The 18,118-nt window shown below is 32.7% G+C and overlaps 4 protein-coding genes across 4 annotated transcripts, besides 10 other annotated features; 3 read left to right on the forward strand and 1 right to left on the reverse strand.

The window, feature by feature from the left end:
- Positions 1 to 3,234: 3,234 nt before the first annotated feature.
- Positions 3,235 to 3,267: a terminal%2Cinverted (terminal inverted repeat of tvBac_53III transposon ID:TVAGG3_0343720).
- Positions 3,235 to 3,359: a mobile genetic element.
- Positions 3,360 to 3,898: 539 nt separating this feature from the next.
- Positions 3,899 to 4,627, forward strand: TVAGG3_0343730 (glycine-rich protein family; the record flags this gene model as incomplete). Its single annotated transcript, XM_001323168.2, has 1 exon — positions 3,899 to 4,627. The coding sequence occupies one exon, from the start codon at positions 3,899 to 3,901 to the stop codon at positions 4,625 to 4,627; it is 729 nt and encodes a 242-aa protein (XP_001323203.1).
- An 886-nt stretch (positions 4,628 to 5,513) lies between these two features.
- Positions 5,514 to 5,551: a mobile genetic element.
- Positions 5,514 to 5,551: a terminal%2Cinverted (terminal inverted repeat of Banshee-A3 transposon ID:TVAGG3_0343740).
- Positions 5,552 to 6,731: 1,180 nt separating this feature from the next.
- Positions 6,732 to 6,766: a mobile genetic element.
- Positions 6,732 to 6,766: a terminal%2Cinverted (terminal inverted repeat of Banshee-A3 transposon ID:TVAGG3_0343750).
- A 78-nt stretch (positions 6,767 to 6,844) lies between these two features.
- Positions 6,845 to 8,037, forward strand: TVAGG3_0343760 (glycine-rich protein family; the record flags this gene model as incomplete). The annotated part of the gene is made up of 1 exon (XM_001323167.2): positions 7,110 to 8,009. One exon carries the CDS (start codon positions 7,110 to 7,112, stop codon positions 8,007 to 8,009), a length of 900 nt encoding a protein of 299 aa, XP_001323202.1.
- Positions 8,038 to 9,000: 963 nt separating this feature from the next.
- TVAGG3_0343770 (glycine-rich protein family) lies at positions 9,001 to 9,735 on the forward strand (the record flags this gene model as incomplete). Its single annotated transcript, XM_001323166.2, has 1 exon — positions 9,001 to 9,735. The coding sequence occupies one exon, from the start codon at positions 9,001 to 9,003 to the stop codon at positions 9,733 to 9,735; it is 735 nt and encodes a 244-aa protein (XP_001323201.1).
- A 40-nt stretch (positions 9,736 to 9,775) lies between these two features.
- Positions 9,776 to 9,804: a mobile genetic element.
- Positions 9,776 to 9,804: a terminal%2Cinverted (terminal inverted repeat of tvBac_53III transposon ID:TVAGG3_0343780).
- A 164-nt stretch (positions 9,805 to 9,968) lies between these two features.
- Positions 9,969 to 10,001: a mobile genetic element.
- Positions 9,969 to 10,001: a terminal%2Cinverted (terminal inverted repeat of tvBac_53III transposon ID:TVAGG3_0343790).
- Positions 10,002 to 10,170: 169 nt separating this feature from the next.
- Positions 10,171 to 18,081, reverse strand: TVAGG3_0343800 (uncharacterized protein; the record flags this gene model as incomplete). Its single annotated transcript, XM_001323165.1, has 1 exon — positions 10,171 to 18,081. One exon carries the CDS (start codon positions 18,079 to 18,081, stop codon positions 10,171 to 10,173), a length of 7,911 nt encoding a protein of 2,636 aa, XP_001323200.1.
- Between the last annotated feature and the right edge of the window lie 37 nt (positions 18,082 to 18,118).

Here is an 18,118-nt window from a genome sequence, read left to right on the forward strand (position 1 = left end):
TTTATAATAGCATATGATTTTGGTATCGTGCTGAACCGTTGGGAAAAATTGAATACCCGAGGTTCAGCATACATATAAAAATGAAAGACTTAGAGCCTATGGTTAAGCAGGAAGATAGAGGATACATATGAGATTATCCTCAGTAACTCTCAGGCAAATATGAGTTTTTGGTCAGATATATAAGATTATTGTGAACAAAAAATTATCTAATATAGACCTAATTGTCATGTGCGCATATAGACATATGTATATATTATATGTTTCTTGTGTTATTATAGGTTAAATCCATAGTTTGATATGTGAGATAAATTATATCTTAACACAGAAATCGTTTTTTTATATTATCACAGTGGATATGAGGGTTACTATATGAGTTATAATATATATTATTAGGAATAAGTATATAGATCCAAAATAATTGGAATGCATAATTTATGGCGAACTCAAAACATTTATTTTTATATTATGAGGTTATAAAATTGTTTTATTCATATATTATATGTGTTTTATGCTATTGAAATGTGCTTAAAATGATTCTGCACGCGCAATCACAAAGCAAAACTTCGTAGCGAGCAACAGTTTGTGCAAGGACAGGGAATTTATATTTTTATCCTTACATAAACTTATAATGTGGTTAAAATGTTCGGTTTGCTCTCACTTTTGTTCCGCAATGTGACATCGTGAACAAAGTTTCCGATCTGAGTGCATATATGCAGGGTCTTTCCATAGCACCCTGCATACATGTACTCAGATAAGAAATTTGCTTAATTGTTTGACATGAATGTCACATTCGAAAATCGTTTCTCGAAAGGAGTTTACAATTACAATATATTGTCCTATTGTATTGTAATTGTAAACTCCTTTCGAGAAAAGCTTTCACTTTGTGGCACGAATGTCACATTCGAAAATCGTTTCTCGAAAGGAGTTTACAATTACAATATACTGTCCTATTGTATTGTAATTGTAAACTCCTTAGTTCGATTCCTTCATTTTATTAAATTATAAATATACAATTCTTTCTAATCTTCCTTTTTCATAATTCATTTCTCATTTAAATTCTAAATAATCTAACTCTACTAATCTAGATTTTTTCTAATATCAATTTTTCATATACAAACTCTTATTTTTTCTTTCAAAATTCCATTTTCCAATATTTTTTGAAAATTTTACATAATTTTATATATATTTTATTCTATTATTATTACATAATAATATTATACATATTAATTGTTTTAATTTTTGAATGCATACGATAATTTTTAATTCAATTTTTAAACGAATGTTTTGATGGGACGAGCTTACTGCTCATAGGCTCATCCCATCAAAACATTCCATTCAAAACTCTGGCCTTCATCGAGGCCAGAGCCAACAATTCATCCCCTCAGAGCCAAGTTCCTCGACGGTCGTCCTCATTAGGCCTGATCCGAGAGGAACTTGGCTTTGAACGAAAATCACAAGCTCTGGCCTCAGGAAAAGCCAGAGCTTCGCAAACAATCCTCGGGGCCGGCTTCCTCAAAGACCGCCCTGATTCGGGGCGGCCGGAGAGGAATCCAGTCCCGAGAGAACGTCCATACGAAGCTCTGGCCTTTTCCGAGGCCAGAGCTTGTAAATACAATCCGCAGGGCCGAGTTTGAGGGAGATCGTCCACATCATTGGCGATCTCCTCTCTTCTCGGCCCTGAAAGACATGCAAATACAGGCTCTGGCCATAGCAAAGGCCAGGGCATGGCTTACATTCCCCAGGGCCGGCTTTCCCAAATGCCGCCCTTATCCCGGGCGGCAGGAGTGGAATCCGGCCCTGGAAAGTAGAAAATACGAAGCTCTGGCCCAAGCAAAGGCCAGAGCCTGCAAAATTCATCCTCAGGGCCGAGTTCTGCGATGATCGTCGATCATGTCGACGTCTCGCAGGAACTCGGCCCTGAAAGACATACAAATACAGGCTCTAGCCCAAGCAAAGGCCAGAGCCTCGCTTACAATCAAATTTGCCGAATCTCAGGAGATCGTTCAAATCACGGACGGTTTCCCCTGAGATTCGGCAAAATAAGTCAAATTACAGTTCTAGAAAGACTAGAAGGGGCCCTGACCTTGAGAAAGGACCCCCTTCCCGGTCTTTCTGGCGAACTTTGGTTCGCATTGCGAGTGTCTGCTGCGAATCCGGGGCTGAGCAGCAGACACTCGCAATCATATGTCGCGGCAAGTGCACCTGTGGTGCCAGAATGCACTTGCCGCGACAATTGCGAAATGCAAAGATGATGCCGGAAGGAGCGGCAATACTGGCAAAAGCCACTCCTTCCGACACCAGAAAGACTAGAAGGGCCCTGACCTTGAGAAAGGACCCCCTTCTCGGCCTTTTTTGTTAAATTTAAGATCATTTCAATTGCAAAATTATTTCAAAATTCATAATGGATAGTACCATACGAAGGTGCAAGTCATAGCAATGGTGCACCATCAATATGAGCCCCATTGCTATGACTTCACCTCGGGATAACCTCGATGGGAGGAAAAGTGGAGCAATTCGAAACATTGCTCCACTATACAAGTTCTTGTAAGGATAGGTATATAGTTACCACATCCTTACAAGAACTGTTCCTCGCTTCGAGGTTTTGTCTTGTGATTGTGTGTGCTGTGCCATCCAATGGACAAACGGATAGCACAGCACACACATACTAGGCATGATAACCCTTCCCTATGAATTAGGACGCGATAGCCCTGACCTCACCCCGGGATAACTTGCATTTGTACTCATATCCCGATCAATAACATAATTTATATCAAGACACACCTACCACTACATAATATAGCATTATATCAACACAATACTAATATATAATGTTAAAAACACACAAATTGATGATATTCATAATATAAATTGGGACCAAAGATCTATATTGAGACATAACTATTATCAAACCTTTATATATAGGAAACATACATTGCACCTATAGAATATTGAATGAAAATTAGATGGTTCTAAAATTCGATATCTGATGCTGACCCAAGGTGGTCCTCATTCCTATATATGTTCATCTATACCTAATGTCCTAATATTCATCCATATACATGTTGGGTCTATCTCCATCAGAAGGGTCCATGCTGAAGTGTGGGTATTCAATTTCCACCCAACGGTTCAGCACGCCTCTATGATTTTGTGGTTTATAATATCTTATGGTTACCTCCCATAGTCATAATGGTTGAGATACTAGAATTGTAAAATTGAGAAAAATGAACACTAGCCTTAAGGGTGCACTTACCACCTTCTGACACTCTCTCTCAAAAAGAGATATACGGGTGCGAAGAGGCATAGAAAATAAAACCTTAAACAAGAAATTTGAGAGAATGTCAGAAAGTGGTAAGTTCACCCTTAAATCTTTCTTCACTGATTTTTCAATAATTTAGATGCTTTCCTATGAATGAATATGATTCTATAGATTCTGTAAATCATGTATAATATGCTTTTTTTTAATAAATGAATAAATTAGCATAAAATATTAACTTATTCTTTAGTTGACAATGAAAAATGGAGCCCAAATGTTACCGTAAGCAATTCTAAAAAGACTTATTCCTTTAACTATCCTTGTAGTTCTCCTGTTGAGTGTACTGATTATATTATCGAACTTCCTCAAGGATTATATAAATTTGAGCTCTATGGTCCTTCTGGTGGTGCAAAAGATGGGCGTGTGTCGTCATATATTGATAAGTTTGGAAGTTGTCTTCCAGATGAAGTTGTCAAAACTGTTAAAGGGAATGCTGTCTGCAGAAAAGTTGGTAGTCGAGGTGGCGCTGGAGGGTATATCTCCGGTATCATAAGATTATCCAAAAAAATAACCGCCTATGCAACGATAGGAGGTCATGGACCATTAACTTATAATATTACAACATCGAGTTTTAATGTCGATGATATGATTCATGGTGGATATGGTGGTGGTTTTGCCTTTAATTACTATTATAGTCAACGTGTTTTTGGAGCAGGTACCGGAGGGGGTCAAACCGCTGTCAAATTTATAGAAAATGATCTATGGCATCGCGTGATTGTGAGCGGCGGTGGAGGAGGGTCTGATAATGTGCAGGCAGCTGATCACTTCATGATAACTGATGATGGGGCTGCTGGTTCTGGTGGAGGATTAATTGCCCAAGGTTTTTGGATTAATGGAAATTATTCCTCGGATTATTTAGCTAATTCAACATCGGGATTCACTTTCGGATCAGGTGAATCGGCCCAGGAAGAAAAATCTCAAAATAAAAATGGTGTTCAAACAAGTGAAGGTGGAGCAGATCGATCAGGTGCAGGAAGTGGGTGGTTTGGTGGTTTTGCAAGTCATCATGATAATGGAGGTTCGGGAGGAGGAAGTTCGTGGGTTTTGTCAGAAGATGCAGATATCCCAGATGGAAATATTGCAGCGAAAGGACCTTTCTTCAACATAACAGATGAACGTCCATACTTCTTCAGAAAAACGGATGGATATCTTTTCTATGACATTGTTAACATCCCAGGTGTTTGGGAAGGCAACGGTAAACTTGTCATTACTATATTAGACAAACTATCTCTTCCTTCTTGTTTCTCTGTTTGTTATCTTCATTTCTCATATCATCTTTTATTTGCTCTTTTCACTAATTCTCCAATAAAATAAGTATCATCTTTTTCCCATCAAATTAAATTTCGTTTCTTCGATTCTAATATTCTTCAAAAATGCCAAAAAAAAGATAAAAAGTGTCATAGTAACCTCTTAATTGCCTACATTCGAATTTCACTACCAGAATAAACATATAAAGTGTATTTGTAGGAACCTTTTTGTTGATTTGAAAAAAAAAATCTCAATTCCAAAGAATGGAATTCTCTATATATTTAATATGACAAAAAACTTTAATTGTTGCATGCTAAGATCAGTCATAATGTAAACCTCTCAATTTTATTGTCGTGGGAAGTATCTCAATTCCTTCAAAAAAATTGAAAAACTATTTAATTTTAAAAATATAATACTTTTAATTAGTTAATTAATTGGAGATATTTTTAAAAAATCACTTTTGATAATACTTTTGAGAACTTTAATTAAAAAAATATATTCAAAAATATCCAGGATATCAAGAGGGAATTGTTCCTTATGAGGTATATAGTTATGATGTATACCTCATAAGGAACAATTCCCTCCTTAAAACGAGAAACTTGTTCGAAATTGTTTATCATTTCGAACAAGTTTTCTCGTTTTTAATAAGAAACTAAAGGCTATGAGGCACTGATTATATATTAGTGCCTCACAGCCTTTAGTTTCTAATAGATAGCTGGGAAACTTTCTCCAAATGATAAGTTATTCAGAGAAAGTTTCCCAGCTATCAAGAGGGAATTGTTCCTTATGAGGTATATAGTTATGATGTATACCTCATAAGGAACAATTCCCTCCTTAAAATCGAAGACATTTTTATACTTATTAATCAACCATTCAAAATCATATTCCTCTGAAAAGTTATTTTATTAAAAATTTAGAATTTTAATAAATATAGAGTTTGAATTTCATACAATGTTGTAAACAGAAATTCATCAAAAGTGACACCTCAGAAAAGCTAAAATATTGAATTTTTGGAACTTTTGATAGAGCACGTTTTTAAATATTAATTAAAGTAAATGTATATTTTGTAAAGATTCTTTTTAATAAAAAAAATAAAATTTTGAAGAAGAACACAAAATCTTCTGAAAAATAATATCACATAAACTCATATTATTTTCTAATATATAACTATTTTATATAAAAATCAAATTCAATGATCTTAAAAGCGAAGGATAAACCTCAAAATTTACGAATATAATGAGTGGGAATATAATGCTTATCTATCATAAAACCATATGAATATCAATTTTTGCTTTACGCCTAATTTTTGACGACAATTAGCAAAAAATGTTAAATGTTAACACTCAGTCCATTTGAATATGAAAAATAAAATTGATTTTGATTAAATGTTTTTATTTATCATGCAATTCTTCTTGCGACCAAAGATTTGAATAAAAGTTCAAAAAATAAGATAGCTTAAAAAATAATATACGGTAGTGTTTACTAATAGATGAATAGTATATAATTCTATTAAATGGATTTGATCCAAAAAAAATATATAAAATTTGATCATAAATAAAATCGTTTTAAATTACTTCTTCATTTAAATTATAACAATTATTTTTGGTTTTATATTTTTTTGGATCAAATCCATTTTAATAGAATTTTATATACTATTCATCTATTAGTAAACACTACCGTATATTATTTTTAAGCTATCTTATTTTTTGAACTTTTATTCAAATCTTTGGTCGCAAGAAGAATTGCATGATAAATAAAAACATTTAATCAAAGTCAATTTTATTTTTCATATTCAAATGGACTGAGTGTTAACATTTAACATTTTTGCTAATTGTCGTCAAAATTAGGCGTAAAGCAAAAATTGATATTTCATATGGTTTTATGATAGATAAGCATTATATTCCCACTCATTATATTTCGTAAATTTTGAGGTTTATCCTTCGCTTTTAAGATCATTGAATTTGATTTTTTATATAAAATAGTTTATATATTAGAAAATAATATGAGTTTATGTGATATTATTTTTCAGAAGATTTCATTCTATATGCCTATGAAAAGTACTCTAAAAACTAACTTTTTCCTAATTATAATTAAATCTAGAATATTGTATTATGCTTAGTATTATTTCATTTTTCTCATTCAATTTAGAATTTACAAATGTCAAAAAATCGAGAGCTGTCACTTTTGATGAATTTCTGTTTATTACAATATCTTTACGAAAAATTAATTTTAAATTTTTAGCAATACTCGAAATCACATCACCTCACTTTTCGACATCCCTTTGAAGGATAATTGATATCCAATTTTAAAATATTCTTTAGTTGCTAAAGTAAGATGGAAGACAAATGTAACTGAAGACAAATCTAAAAATAAATATGTGTTTAACTATCCTTGTAGCGAACATGATAATTGTACTGATTATATTATCGAACTTCCTCGAGGTTTATATAAATTTGAGCTCTATGGTCCATCAGGTGGTGCTAAGAATGGATTTGTTTCATCATATATTGATGAAGACGGAAATTGTCTTCCAGATAACATTGTTAAAATGGTTAACGGAAATACCGCTTGTAGAAAGCTCGGGAGTCGTGGCGGTGCAGGAGGTTACATCTCTGGTACAATCCGACTTCCAAAGCAGATAACCGCTTTTGCGACGATAGGAGGTCATGGATTATTTCATTCTACAAGTATATACGATAATTTTAACGTTGATGAAATGATTCCTGGCGGTTATGGCGGAGGTGGTTATTCATTTAACTACTATAGCGTTAATTACTTGAGTTCTGCAAGCGGCGGTGGTCAAACCACTGTCAAATTTTTAGAAAATGACCTCTGGCATCGCGTGATTGTGAGCGGCGGTGGAGGAGGGTCAGACAACGTGCATCCTTATATCAATGAATATGGTACCACCGATGATGGATCTGGTGGTTCTGGTGGCGGACTCATTGCTCAAGGTTTTTGGATTAATGGAATTTATAATTCGAGTTATTTAGCGAACTCCACTTCGGGTTTCACTTTTGGCTCAGGGGAATCTGCACAAGAATTTGGATCAATAAGTGATATTGGGGTTCGGGAAGGTTTTGGTGGAACTGACAGGTCAGGTGCAGGAAGTGGGTGGTTTGGTGGTTTTGCAAGTCATAATGGAAATGGAGGTTCGGGAGGAGGAAGTTCGTGGGTTTTGTCAGAAGATGCAGATATCCCAGATGGAAATATTGCAGCGAAAGGACCTTTCTTCAACATAACAGATGAACGTCCATACTTCTTCAGAAAAACGGATGGATATCTTTTCTATGACATTGTTAACATCCCAGGTGTTTGGGAAGGCAACGGTAAACTTGTCATTACTATATTAGACAAACTATCTCTTCCTTCTTGTTTCTCTGTTTGTTATCTACATTTCTCATATCATCTTTTATTTGTTCTTTTCATTGATTCTCCTTCAAACTAAAATCTTAATAAATATTCTAAAAGTATCATTTATTGGATATTTTATGGTATAATTGTAAGTGTTTAAAATGTAGATTTAATATCAGATATTAGCATATTCTTTAGTTGATGATGTCAGATGGGATACAAATGTCTCTGAAGATAAACCTAAAAGAAAATATGTGTTTAACATTCCATGCAATTCATCTTATGAATGAACTGATTATATTATTGAACTTGCTCGAGGATTATATAAATTTGAGCTCGATGGTCCTTCTAAAATAAACATGAAATAAATTTAAATGAACAATAATTATTTAAATTTGCTGTCTCTCCAAGAATCAAGCATGCTTATGTATTAGTTATTAAGAATATAGTTTAAGATTAAAAATAATATATATTATGAAATCATTTCTTGGATCAAAAAATTGTCAAATCAATATTGGTTCGCCTGAGTATTAATTAAAAATGAGGATCCCTATGCAATGAAATAACATCTCATAAGGATTATATTAATAAAATTAAATAATACTAAAAACTATTAACTGTTTTTTAATACTATCACTTCACTTGACGACTATTGTAAAGAATGGTCTTTAATATTAACATATTCTTTAGAAGATCAAAGAAAATGGACCCCAAAAGTCACAAAGGATACATCAAATAGTGCATATGAATTTAACTAATCTTGTAATTCCTCTGATGATTGTACTGATTATGTAATTGAGTTATCTAGAGGATTATATAAATTTGAACTCTATGGTCCATCAGGTGGCGCTAAAGAAGCACACGTGTCATCTTTCATTGACAAAGATGGAAATTGTCTTCCAGATGAAGTTGTCAAGTCAGTTAAAGGAAATACTGTTTGCCGAAAAATCGGAAATCGAGGTGGTGCTGGGGGTTATATCTCTGGTACAATAAAGATAAATAAGAAAATCACTGCTTATGCAACGATAGGTGGCCATGGATTATTTAATATTACAAGTAAAACTTCCAATTTTAATATTAATGAAATGGTTCATGGCGGGTATGGTGGTGGTAGTTTCTCATTTAATTTTTATTCAACGGATATTGCTTGTGGAGATGGGAGTGGAGGTGGTCAAACCGCTGTCAAATTTTTCGAAAATGATCTCTGGCATCGCGTGATTGTGAGCGGTGGTGGAGGTGGTTCTGATAACTTTAATCCTAATAATAACGACTATATGAGAGATGATGATGGATCTGGTGGATCTGGAGGCGGGCAAACAGCACAAGGTTTTTGGATTAATGGCAAGTATATATCACGATATTTAGCAAATACCACTTCAGGATTTACATTTGGTTCAGGCGAATCTGCACAAGAATTTGGATCAAAAAGCGATTTTGGAGTCAAGGAATATGAAGGTGGCACTGACAGACCAGGTGCAGGAAGTGGATGGTTTGGAGGATTTGCAAGTCATAATGGAAATGGAGGTTCAGGAGGAGGAAGTTCGTGGGTTTTGTCAGAAGATGCAGATATCCCAGATGGAAATATTGCAGCGAAAGGACCTTTCTTCAACATAACAGATGAACGTCCATACTTCTTCAGAAAAACGGATGGATATCTTTTCTATGACATTGTTAACATCCCAGGTGTTTGGGAAGGCAACGGTAAACTTGTCATTACTATATTAGACAAACTATCTCTTCCTTCTTGTTTCTCTGTTTGTTATCTACATTTCTCATATCATCTTTTATTTGCTCTTTTCACTAATTCTCCAATAAAATAAGTATCATACTAATAATATACATTTTTTAATTCATTTAACCTTAAGGGTTCACTTACCACTTTATGACATGCACTAACAAAATCAATTTATCTTTATTATTTTATCAAATAAAGTATAGCAATCATACTAGGTGCTACGTAATGATTTATAATAACTTTTTCCCGACCAAAAATAATATCTTCTTACCTTAGAAAATTGGGATAAAAAGTTTGGATGTCAAAAAAATTAATTGAGAGAATGTCAGAAAGTGGTAAGTGCACTCATAATATGAGAAAAAAAAAGATATTATTATGATAACTTAATGAATTGAAAATGCGCTCAAAGATCATCATATAATTATCAAATTATTTGCTTATTTAATACCAGATCGTTAAAACAAAATCGAGTGAAGAAAAAAAAATGAAATGAAAAAAATATAATAAAAATTAAAACATTTTATATAATTTTCACAGATTGTATTAGTTTGTTAACTCGCTCTTGTATCTGTGTAACTTCTTCTGTATTTGTTGCGTTTCTTAGAGAAACAGATTTGACTCTTTCTTCGATTTCTTGTGACTTGTCGTCGTCATCTCCGAAAAATGAAATTCCTGTGGCCATAAACTTCGCCATCTTATACATAACTGCGTCAATTGCTGAAATAAATCCAGCTCTGAATGGACCGTTCAATCCCTGACTTGTCATAATTGTTCTGTAGATTCCTTTCAGTTCGAAAACAAATTTATGTTTTTCGCAAAAAGAAGGAGAAACAATCGAACAATGTTTCATGTCAATCATTGATTTCTCCGAATTAAATTTGCTGTCTCTTGCAAAATGAAGAGAAATCAATGCAGAAAATCTATATCCAAATAATGTGAACCATTCGAAATATTCCTTCTTCCCATTAAATCCGCATTTTTCATTTGGCAAAAGTGACAAATCATGAAAAGTGTCACAGTTCGTTTTTGTCAAATAAAAACCGTCAGAAATCTGATAAGTGTCAAAAGCAGCGATATTTTGTTTTCTCGAAAATGATCCTGGACTTTGGCAGAAAACTTTAGAAATCAATCTCGAAAAAGTGACGTTTTTGGCATCAGAAATTTTTTCTTTTGAAACAATGAAATTGATTTTCTTTCCGTTGTTCAAAAGAAGAGTTAATTTGATTTTCTGGTTTTCGAACGATAGAAATAATCGGTTAACCGTTCCGTCAGAAAATTCATACATTGGACAAAATGTATTTTGTAAATTATATCTTAAAATTAATTGGTCGGATTCAGAAAATGTCACTTTTTCTATCAAAACTTTTATCACATTTTCCAACATAATTTTTGTGTTCATAGAATTTTCTTCTTGGATATTGATTCCATTAACAGGGAAGAGGAATCTAAATCCGTTATGGAAATACTGTAAATATTGTTCAGGTGAAGTCAATTTTGACACTTTTTCAAAGAGAATTTGAGACCAAATAAATGGAATTTGAGCAGTTGTCAGAACATCCTTGATTTCAACATCTGTTAGTTTCTCTATCAATGAATAGAAAGCTAGAAATGCTGCATCACTTTTCGCGTTATTTACAAGACATTTTTCAATTAATTTTTGACAATTTTTGATGATTTCGTCATTTTTGTCATTTGACGATAAAATGTAATAAATCATTGATGATGCAGAGAGTTCTGAATATCTAACTTGTTTCATTTCACTTGACAAATGACTTAATAACGTTTTATTTAATCTTCTTCTCAAAATTATGTCACTTTTATATAAATTTGTGACCTGAGCATTATTATTTGCCATTTGAATCAAATTCTCTCTCATTTCCTTGTATTTCTGCTGCAAGATCAAATTGGAGCCTGTTGGGAATTTGTACCAGAAATCAAAGTTCGATAATTTATTCGACGATTTACATAACCGCCGTAATTCTCTGAAAACTAAATATTCTGGTAAAGATTCATTTGTCACGAACTCAGAAACTTTCTTTGACAATCCTTTTGTTGATTTCTCAACACTTTGTAGTGATAATCCATCACCATACAAATATTCCATACAAATTTTGAATACATGTAAATCTTGTGACTTCAACAAACCGCTGCACACTTCACTTGCTATTTTTGGATAATTAGGAATAGAAGAAAGACTTCTATCATAATAAAAGTGTCTTAAATTAATCAGTGGTTCTTCTATGATCAATTTATTTTGATCTAAATAATCAGAAGTCTTAGTAAAATCATATTCAGTCCAATCTCCTAAAATTCCTTGGCAAATGGAAATTCCTCGTTTCATATCACATATCAGTTCTGTTTTATCGTAATCATTTAGGGAATGTTTGAGTATTAATCCTAAATCTGATTTAGAGAAGAATCTGCAAACACGATAACTGTCAAGTAACGTATAATTGTCACTTTTTGTTGTCAAAATATTTTGTAAAATTTTTGCAGATAAAATCAAAGGAGAAGATTGATTTTCAATTTGGTAAGAAATTAATGTTTTCTGGAGATCAGATGATTGCAAATTATCTAAATGATTAATCAAGTTTTGTTTGAGCTTATCATTCATTATTTGGTCGATTAAACACTTTGGCAAACTGTTGAAATATTCAGAAATGAATTTTTCATCATTAAACAAATGATAAACATATGATGAATATTTGGTCGGCAAAGTTAATAAATAAGAAACAATCAAGAAGCAAATACATCTATTCTTTTGCGATGAAAGATCCTTAATTGTCTTATCAACTAAATTCACTAGATTAGTAATTGTTTGCTCAGTAGTTTTCGTCAACATTGAAAACATCATTGTTGAAACATTTGCAAAAAGTGACGGAAATGTAAACCATTCAGTATTTTCAAGAATTTCCATGAACTGTTTCATTAGCGATGAATACCTTATAGATCTACTTTGCTTCGTAGGCCAGATAATATTAAATATTCTCTCATTTTGGCGATCTTTTAATGTTGGCCAAATTTCCACTAATTTTTCCGTGACGATAGGTAAAATTGAGATATTTTGTAAAGCGTAACAAGCGTTCATCCAAATCCTTGCAGAACTATGATTAGAAAGTTCGACTAAGAAAGGAACGACGTTCTCATTCAACTTGAAATTTGGATTTGTCGCGTAAGAAGACAAAACATTTTTCAAAGTTGCCAAATAAGTATCGAATATCATTAATTCCTGAGTTCTCTGTTGCTGCTGCATCTGATTTAATGTCTGCATTTGGTTAGGATTATATGTTTGTATTTTAGAATACATATTCTTTAAATTGTCAAAAATTGTGTCAGGGAAATATTGTGGTAAATCAAATGATTTGCACAGTTTCTCAATTGATGGGAAAACTTCAGGACCAAGCAATCTAAAGTAGTCTTGGTTCGATGACACTAAATCAAAAGCAAATTTAAGAATATGTAATGTATATCTTGTCAAAATTCCTCTTTTTTCTACAGGCAAATTTGAGTTTTCAATCAAAATAGATGACAAATACGGACAATATCTTATGTAATGATTCAATCTTTGGTATGATTTAATTGATGTGAAAACCAAAGCTGTTTCTAACAAATATTTATATAAATCATCCATGTGAGAACCAAAGAATTCCATGTTATTCGAAATAATCTGCAAATAAAACCATGTCAATTTGTAATTTCCTCTTGTTTGATCTGCAGTATTTTGCAAACTATTTATTATAGATTTATAATCAGCTTCTAAAGGAATCTTCAAGTTCTTGAATATTTCATTTAATTCCGTTGTTGTCAATGACATCAAATAAGTCATATAAACTTTAAAGATTTCACAGAATTTCTCTAATGGCGGCGAACGACTCCATAAACTTAAAACAGATATTTTTTCATTGTCACTTTTACTTGATTCAAAAAGTGACAAAATTCGATTTTGTAAATCAGGAATTTGAACTTTTTTATCGAAAAGAAGTACCATGAATCTTGCTTGTCCGTAAATACCCATATTATCTGTAATTTTATCCAAATATTCAGTGAGTTTTTGTGGATATTTTTTGACGAAATTGAAAGAAAACAACAAAATGAAATGTCTGATTATTTCATCATTGACTTCGAAGTTATAAAATGATTCGAAATCGAAGTTTTGTCTGTTCAAAATATAAATAAATTCTCTGGTGACTAAATTAACTAAATAACTGTTTTTGAGTTGAAAAACTTGTTGAGAAATTTCTAAAAACAAAGATAAATTGGATAAACTGAAATGTTTCAAAATACACTTAAAAGTTAAATCATTAAATGTTTGGAAATTGGTTGAGAATTTCTCTATTTCACTTTGGATTCTTTGCAATAAAGTTTTGTCAACATTTTTGTCACTTTTTTCTGCCAAACTTTGACAAACAATTGAAATAATTTCTGGATTATTTGATCCAGCCAAAACATGGTCAGCATTTTCAACAACAAGTTCTCTAAACTTCCTCATTCTCTTTTCTGAAATAATTAAATTCAAAAGTGAAGTGAAGTGAACTTCTTTTTCTTGTAAAAACATTTTGAAGAAATAAACAGGATCTCTATTGATAAAAGTAGCAACACATCTATTGTTTGTCATGTTCGTCATCAAACTTATTCCTTCAAACAAGTTAACAATGGAATAAATCGCTTGTATCAATTGGTTTTTGTTTTTAAGATAATTAAAAACAAAAAATGAACTCGTAAACGTTTTAAGAACATTAGAAACAGCACTAATGACATCTGTCATGTTATTCTGATCATTCCTGATTGTTTTGGCATTGGCCAAACAATTACCGAAAATTTGAACGAAAAGTGAAGTGATTTTTTCAGGAATTATTTCAGAAAACAATTCAGATAATTGGTGAAGGTTTGAAGTATTGATTACAGGCAATTTAACTATTATTTCAGGTTTCTGCATCAATGCATCCCATGTCTGGTTAATATAATTGTCAATTAAACTTGTGTACTGTTGACAATTCTGATACAAATTTTTGACAATTTGAATTGCAGGAATTCTGACAAAAATTGGGGCTCTTGCATCAATTGATTTGAGGATTGCCACCAAATTTATGGACATATTATAGATCTTGTTGTCTATCAATGGTGGTAATATGTTCAATGCACATTCCACCAAATTTAATTTGTTGATTTTTTCACAAAATTCTTTGAAAAGTGACAAATTTTGTGAAATCAAATTTGGAAAACATCTCAAAATTATTCCCAATCTTCTCGAAAATTTCACCTGAGAAATATCATTTTTCATATTTTCTAAACATTCATTATAAAACTGTAAAATATCCGGTGTTATCTCTGAGTTGTAAATGACTTCTCCGTAGATCCAAATCACGATGTATTCCGATGAATTTTTGATAGAATTCAAAATTTCTGTCAAATTTTTCGGATTTTTGAGATATAAATTATGGCAATGAATGATGGACTTACAGAACCATGATCTGAATACATTTAATTCTTGTAGATTTGTCTGTTTCTTTGACAAATTCGGTTCATCTTTCGTCATTTCGGGAGCAATTGTCGCAATAATGTTTGCGTAACTCAAAACATCAATGTTTTCTTCATTTATCATGTGCCTGATGAATTTAAGTACTTGCTTGATAACAATCGAAATGTTGTAGTACTTTAAATCAATAATATATATAATTTCATTTGAAAAAGTGACAAATTTCTCTTTTGAATTAATTTTGAGAGAAATTCTTTTGTGTATTGAGTCAAATGGCTTTGATTGGTACGAACTGATCAATACATGTGCTTGTACTATAGGATTATCAGGGAATTCTTCTAAAATTTGTAATAATATATTCTCAAATACGTCAATTCTGTCTTTGAGTGTTGTAAACGGGTGTATGCACAATCCTGCGAGCTGCTCTCTATAGTTCTGGGTGAAATGGTCGCTTTGGAAGTTAGTTTTGACCAAATTCAAAATTAAATTTTGAGCAACTTTGTTGTTTGCGTCTTCCAACAGAGATTTTAGAGAAGATTTAAGCAGTGTTGAGTAGTCAATTGGAATCTTCTTAGTTTGGTTCGATATTTCAATGATAGATGAAGAATCTGGGAATTTAAATTCTTCATTTAATTCAGCCAATGGGTAAATGTCTCTAATTATCTTTAAAGAGATATTTTTGGTCCTTCCATGCATGTTTTCCAGCTGATTGACCAAAATATTCAGTAAATTAGAGACAATTTCGGATCTTTGGAGCTGTTTTGGCTGGTTTTTGTGGATTTCGCCCAGTAATTCAACGCTTTTCTCGATGTTCGTGCTTGTAGCAAGTATAACAACATCGGTTACAACAGGAAAAGAGTAAAAAATAGGGTTTGAATTTCCGCAATACGAAATGAAATCCAAAATAGAGATAGAAATGGATCCAAACGCAAGGATTGGGTTTAGTATACCGGTAACAATCTTCTGCTCTTTTACAAACTTGTTTTCTATGCCTAATGTCGTCATAAATTTGAATAAACTCTCTATTACTTTTATTGAATACTTGTAAGTGGAATAAGTGAACGTGTAGTTCTTGATAAGGCTCAGGAACTTCGGTATGAGCTTTGTAATAATTGGTCTTTGCGTTGGTTTGGAGATATTTGTTAATGTGTCAAGGAAATTTTGGATATACTTTAATATCTCAATCAAGTTCTTTCCTGAACGTATAACATTGATCGACGTGCAGAAGGAAGTCAAAAGAACAGCAAAAAGATCAGGACTGAGAAGATATAATTTTGCAATATTTTGATCGAAGTCAATTATGGGAGTTTTTGAGAAAATCGTCTTGAAATATAAATCCCAGATCGATCTCAACATGCCTTTTTGAACGACTTCGAAGATTTTGGTGAATAATAATTGAACCATGGAATTGTAAGCTCTTTGGACCTTCTCGCAGTCTTTGTTTGCTTGTACAGCTGCTGTCCAGAGAGCTTGTGTAAGTTTTCGGTCTTTTTCTGGAGAATGAATCGGAGTTTGCGCAAATTGAAGGACTTTCTTGTAGCATTTCTCGTATTTGTGTATGAACTCGATACATTTGGATATTGTTTGCGTGAAATCACTGACTTCTTGGATTCTTCCTTGATATTGATATTCATATATCGGATTTGAAGAATCTGGTAGTTTAAAGAATATCTTTATGATATCTATGTATGATAGGAATGATTCTCCAATGGCTTGTACGTCGGAACTGTATTGTAAATCGAAATTTTCAAATTCTGTTTTTTCTAGCTGATCTACAGTGTCGTAAAATTCGTCAATGAAGTCGAAGAGTATCTGTCGTATCAAATGTGTGAATTGTTCGGTAGTTGTCGTTACAGGTTTTAATTTTGTTGTTAATGTCTGGAAAAGTTTGAGGCGCTCTTGTATTTTGAATTCCGTTGAATGTAGTAATGATATAGCGTAAGAAATGTAAGAGTTCTCAAGCGTAGCGTCCGAATCCATTTTTATAATTTGATTCATGAATTTTGCGTAGTAATTGGACTCTTCAAGGTAAATCCCAGACCTTTTAGTGATCAATGGGATAAGACGGCGAAGATTCTGTATTGTTAACGCATCCGGCGGATATTTTGTGAATAAAGCAGGGATATCATTAAATATTTCGAAAAACTGTGTAAAGGAGCTTTGTGAAACCTCATTTAGTAAAGTAATTAAGAGGTTTGCAACTGTATTTTCGGGAATATTAAACATCTTTGGCCTGAGCGACATAATGTTTATTGCTTTGTGCTTCAGAGTAATAAACAATTGCTGAGCACAAATATTTGGTTGGTTTAGCTGCATGGTTAAGATTTTTGAAATTTCTGTAATCATCAACGTAGGAATTGATATCTGTTCCGTGCCCTTCCACAAGAGCGATCGCGTAATAATTTGCAAGATTGATATGCTATGTGTGAATATAAAATCTGGAAGCTCGTGTAGAGGTTTTTGGAACTGTTTGAATAGGATTTGACCGATCTGGCATGTTAGGTTGAATATTTTTTGTGTTTTGGCGAGATTATCTTGGCTGGTCGAGTCAATTGTGTTTTTCAAAATGTTAATTATGTATCCCTGTGTTTTAATGTCGAGATATTCAAGATCTCTGCCAAGATTCTCGAATAACTGAGATAGAATTATGCTGTCTGAGCATGGAATTCTTAACAATTCAATCACTTCGAGCGCTGTAGAATGAACTATTGAAGGTTTTGACTTGTTGACAAGAGTTATGGTTCCAGAGAAAGCAGAATTAGTTATTGGAGCTTGGCATTTATTAACATCATCAGGAGAAAATCCGTCTAATAATTCCAAAGCTGTTGATAACAAATCTGGAGAATCTGGTGTAGTTTCAAGAGCTTGACAAAACTTTTTGAGTTCATTGCGATCGTTTGACTTTGCCTGAGGAATTGGAATTCGCTCCTCTTTATTCCGGGATTCCTCAGTCATTATGAAGGATTTTTTGAAAAAATTAAACATATGTATT

This window comes from Trichomonas vaginalis, chromosome V (genome assembly GCF_026262505.1).
Source record: "Trichomonas vaginalis G3 chromosome V, whole genome shotgun sequence".
Lineage (NCBI taxonomy): Eukaryota > Parabasalia > Trichomonadida > Trichomonadidae > Trichomonas > Trichomonas vaginalis.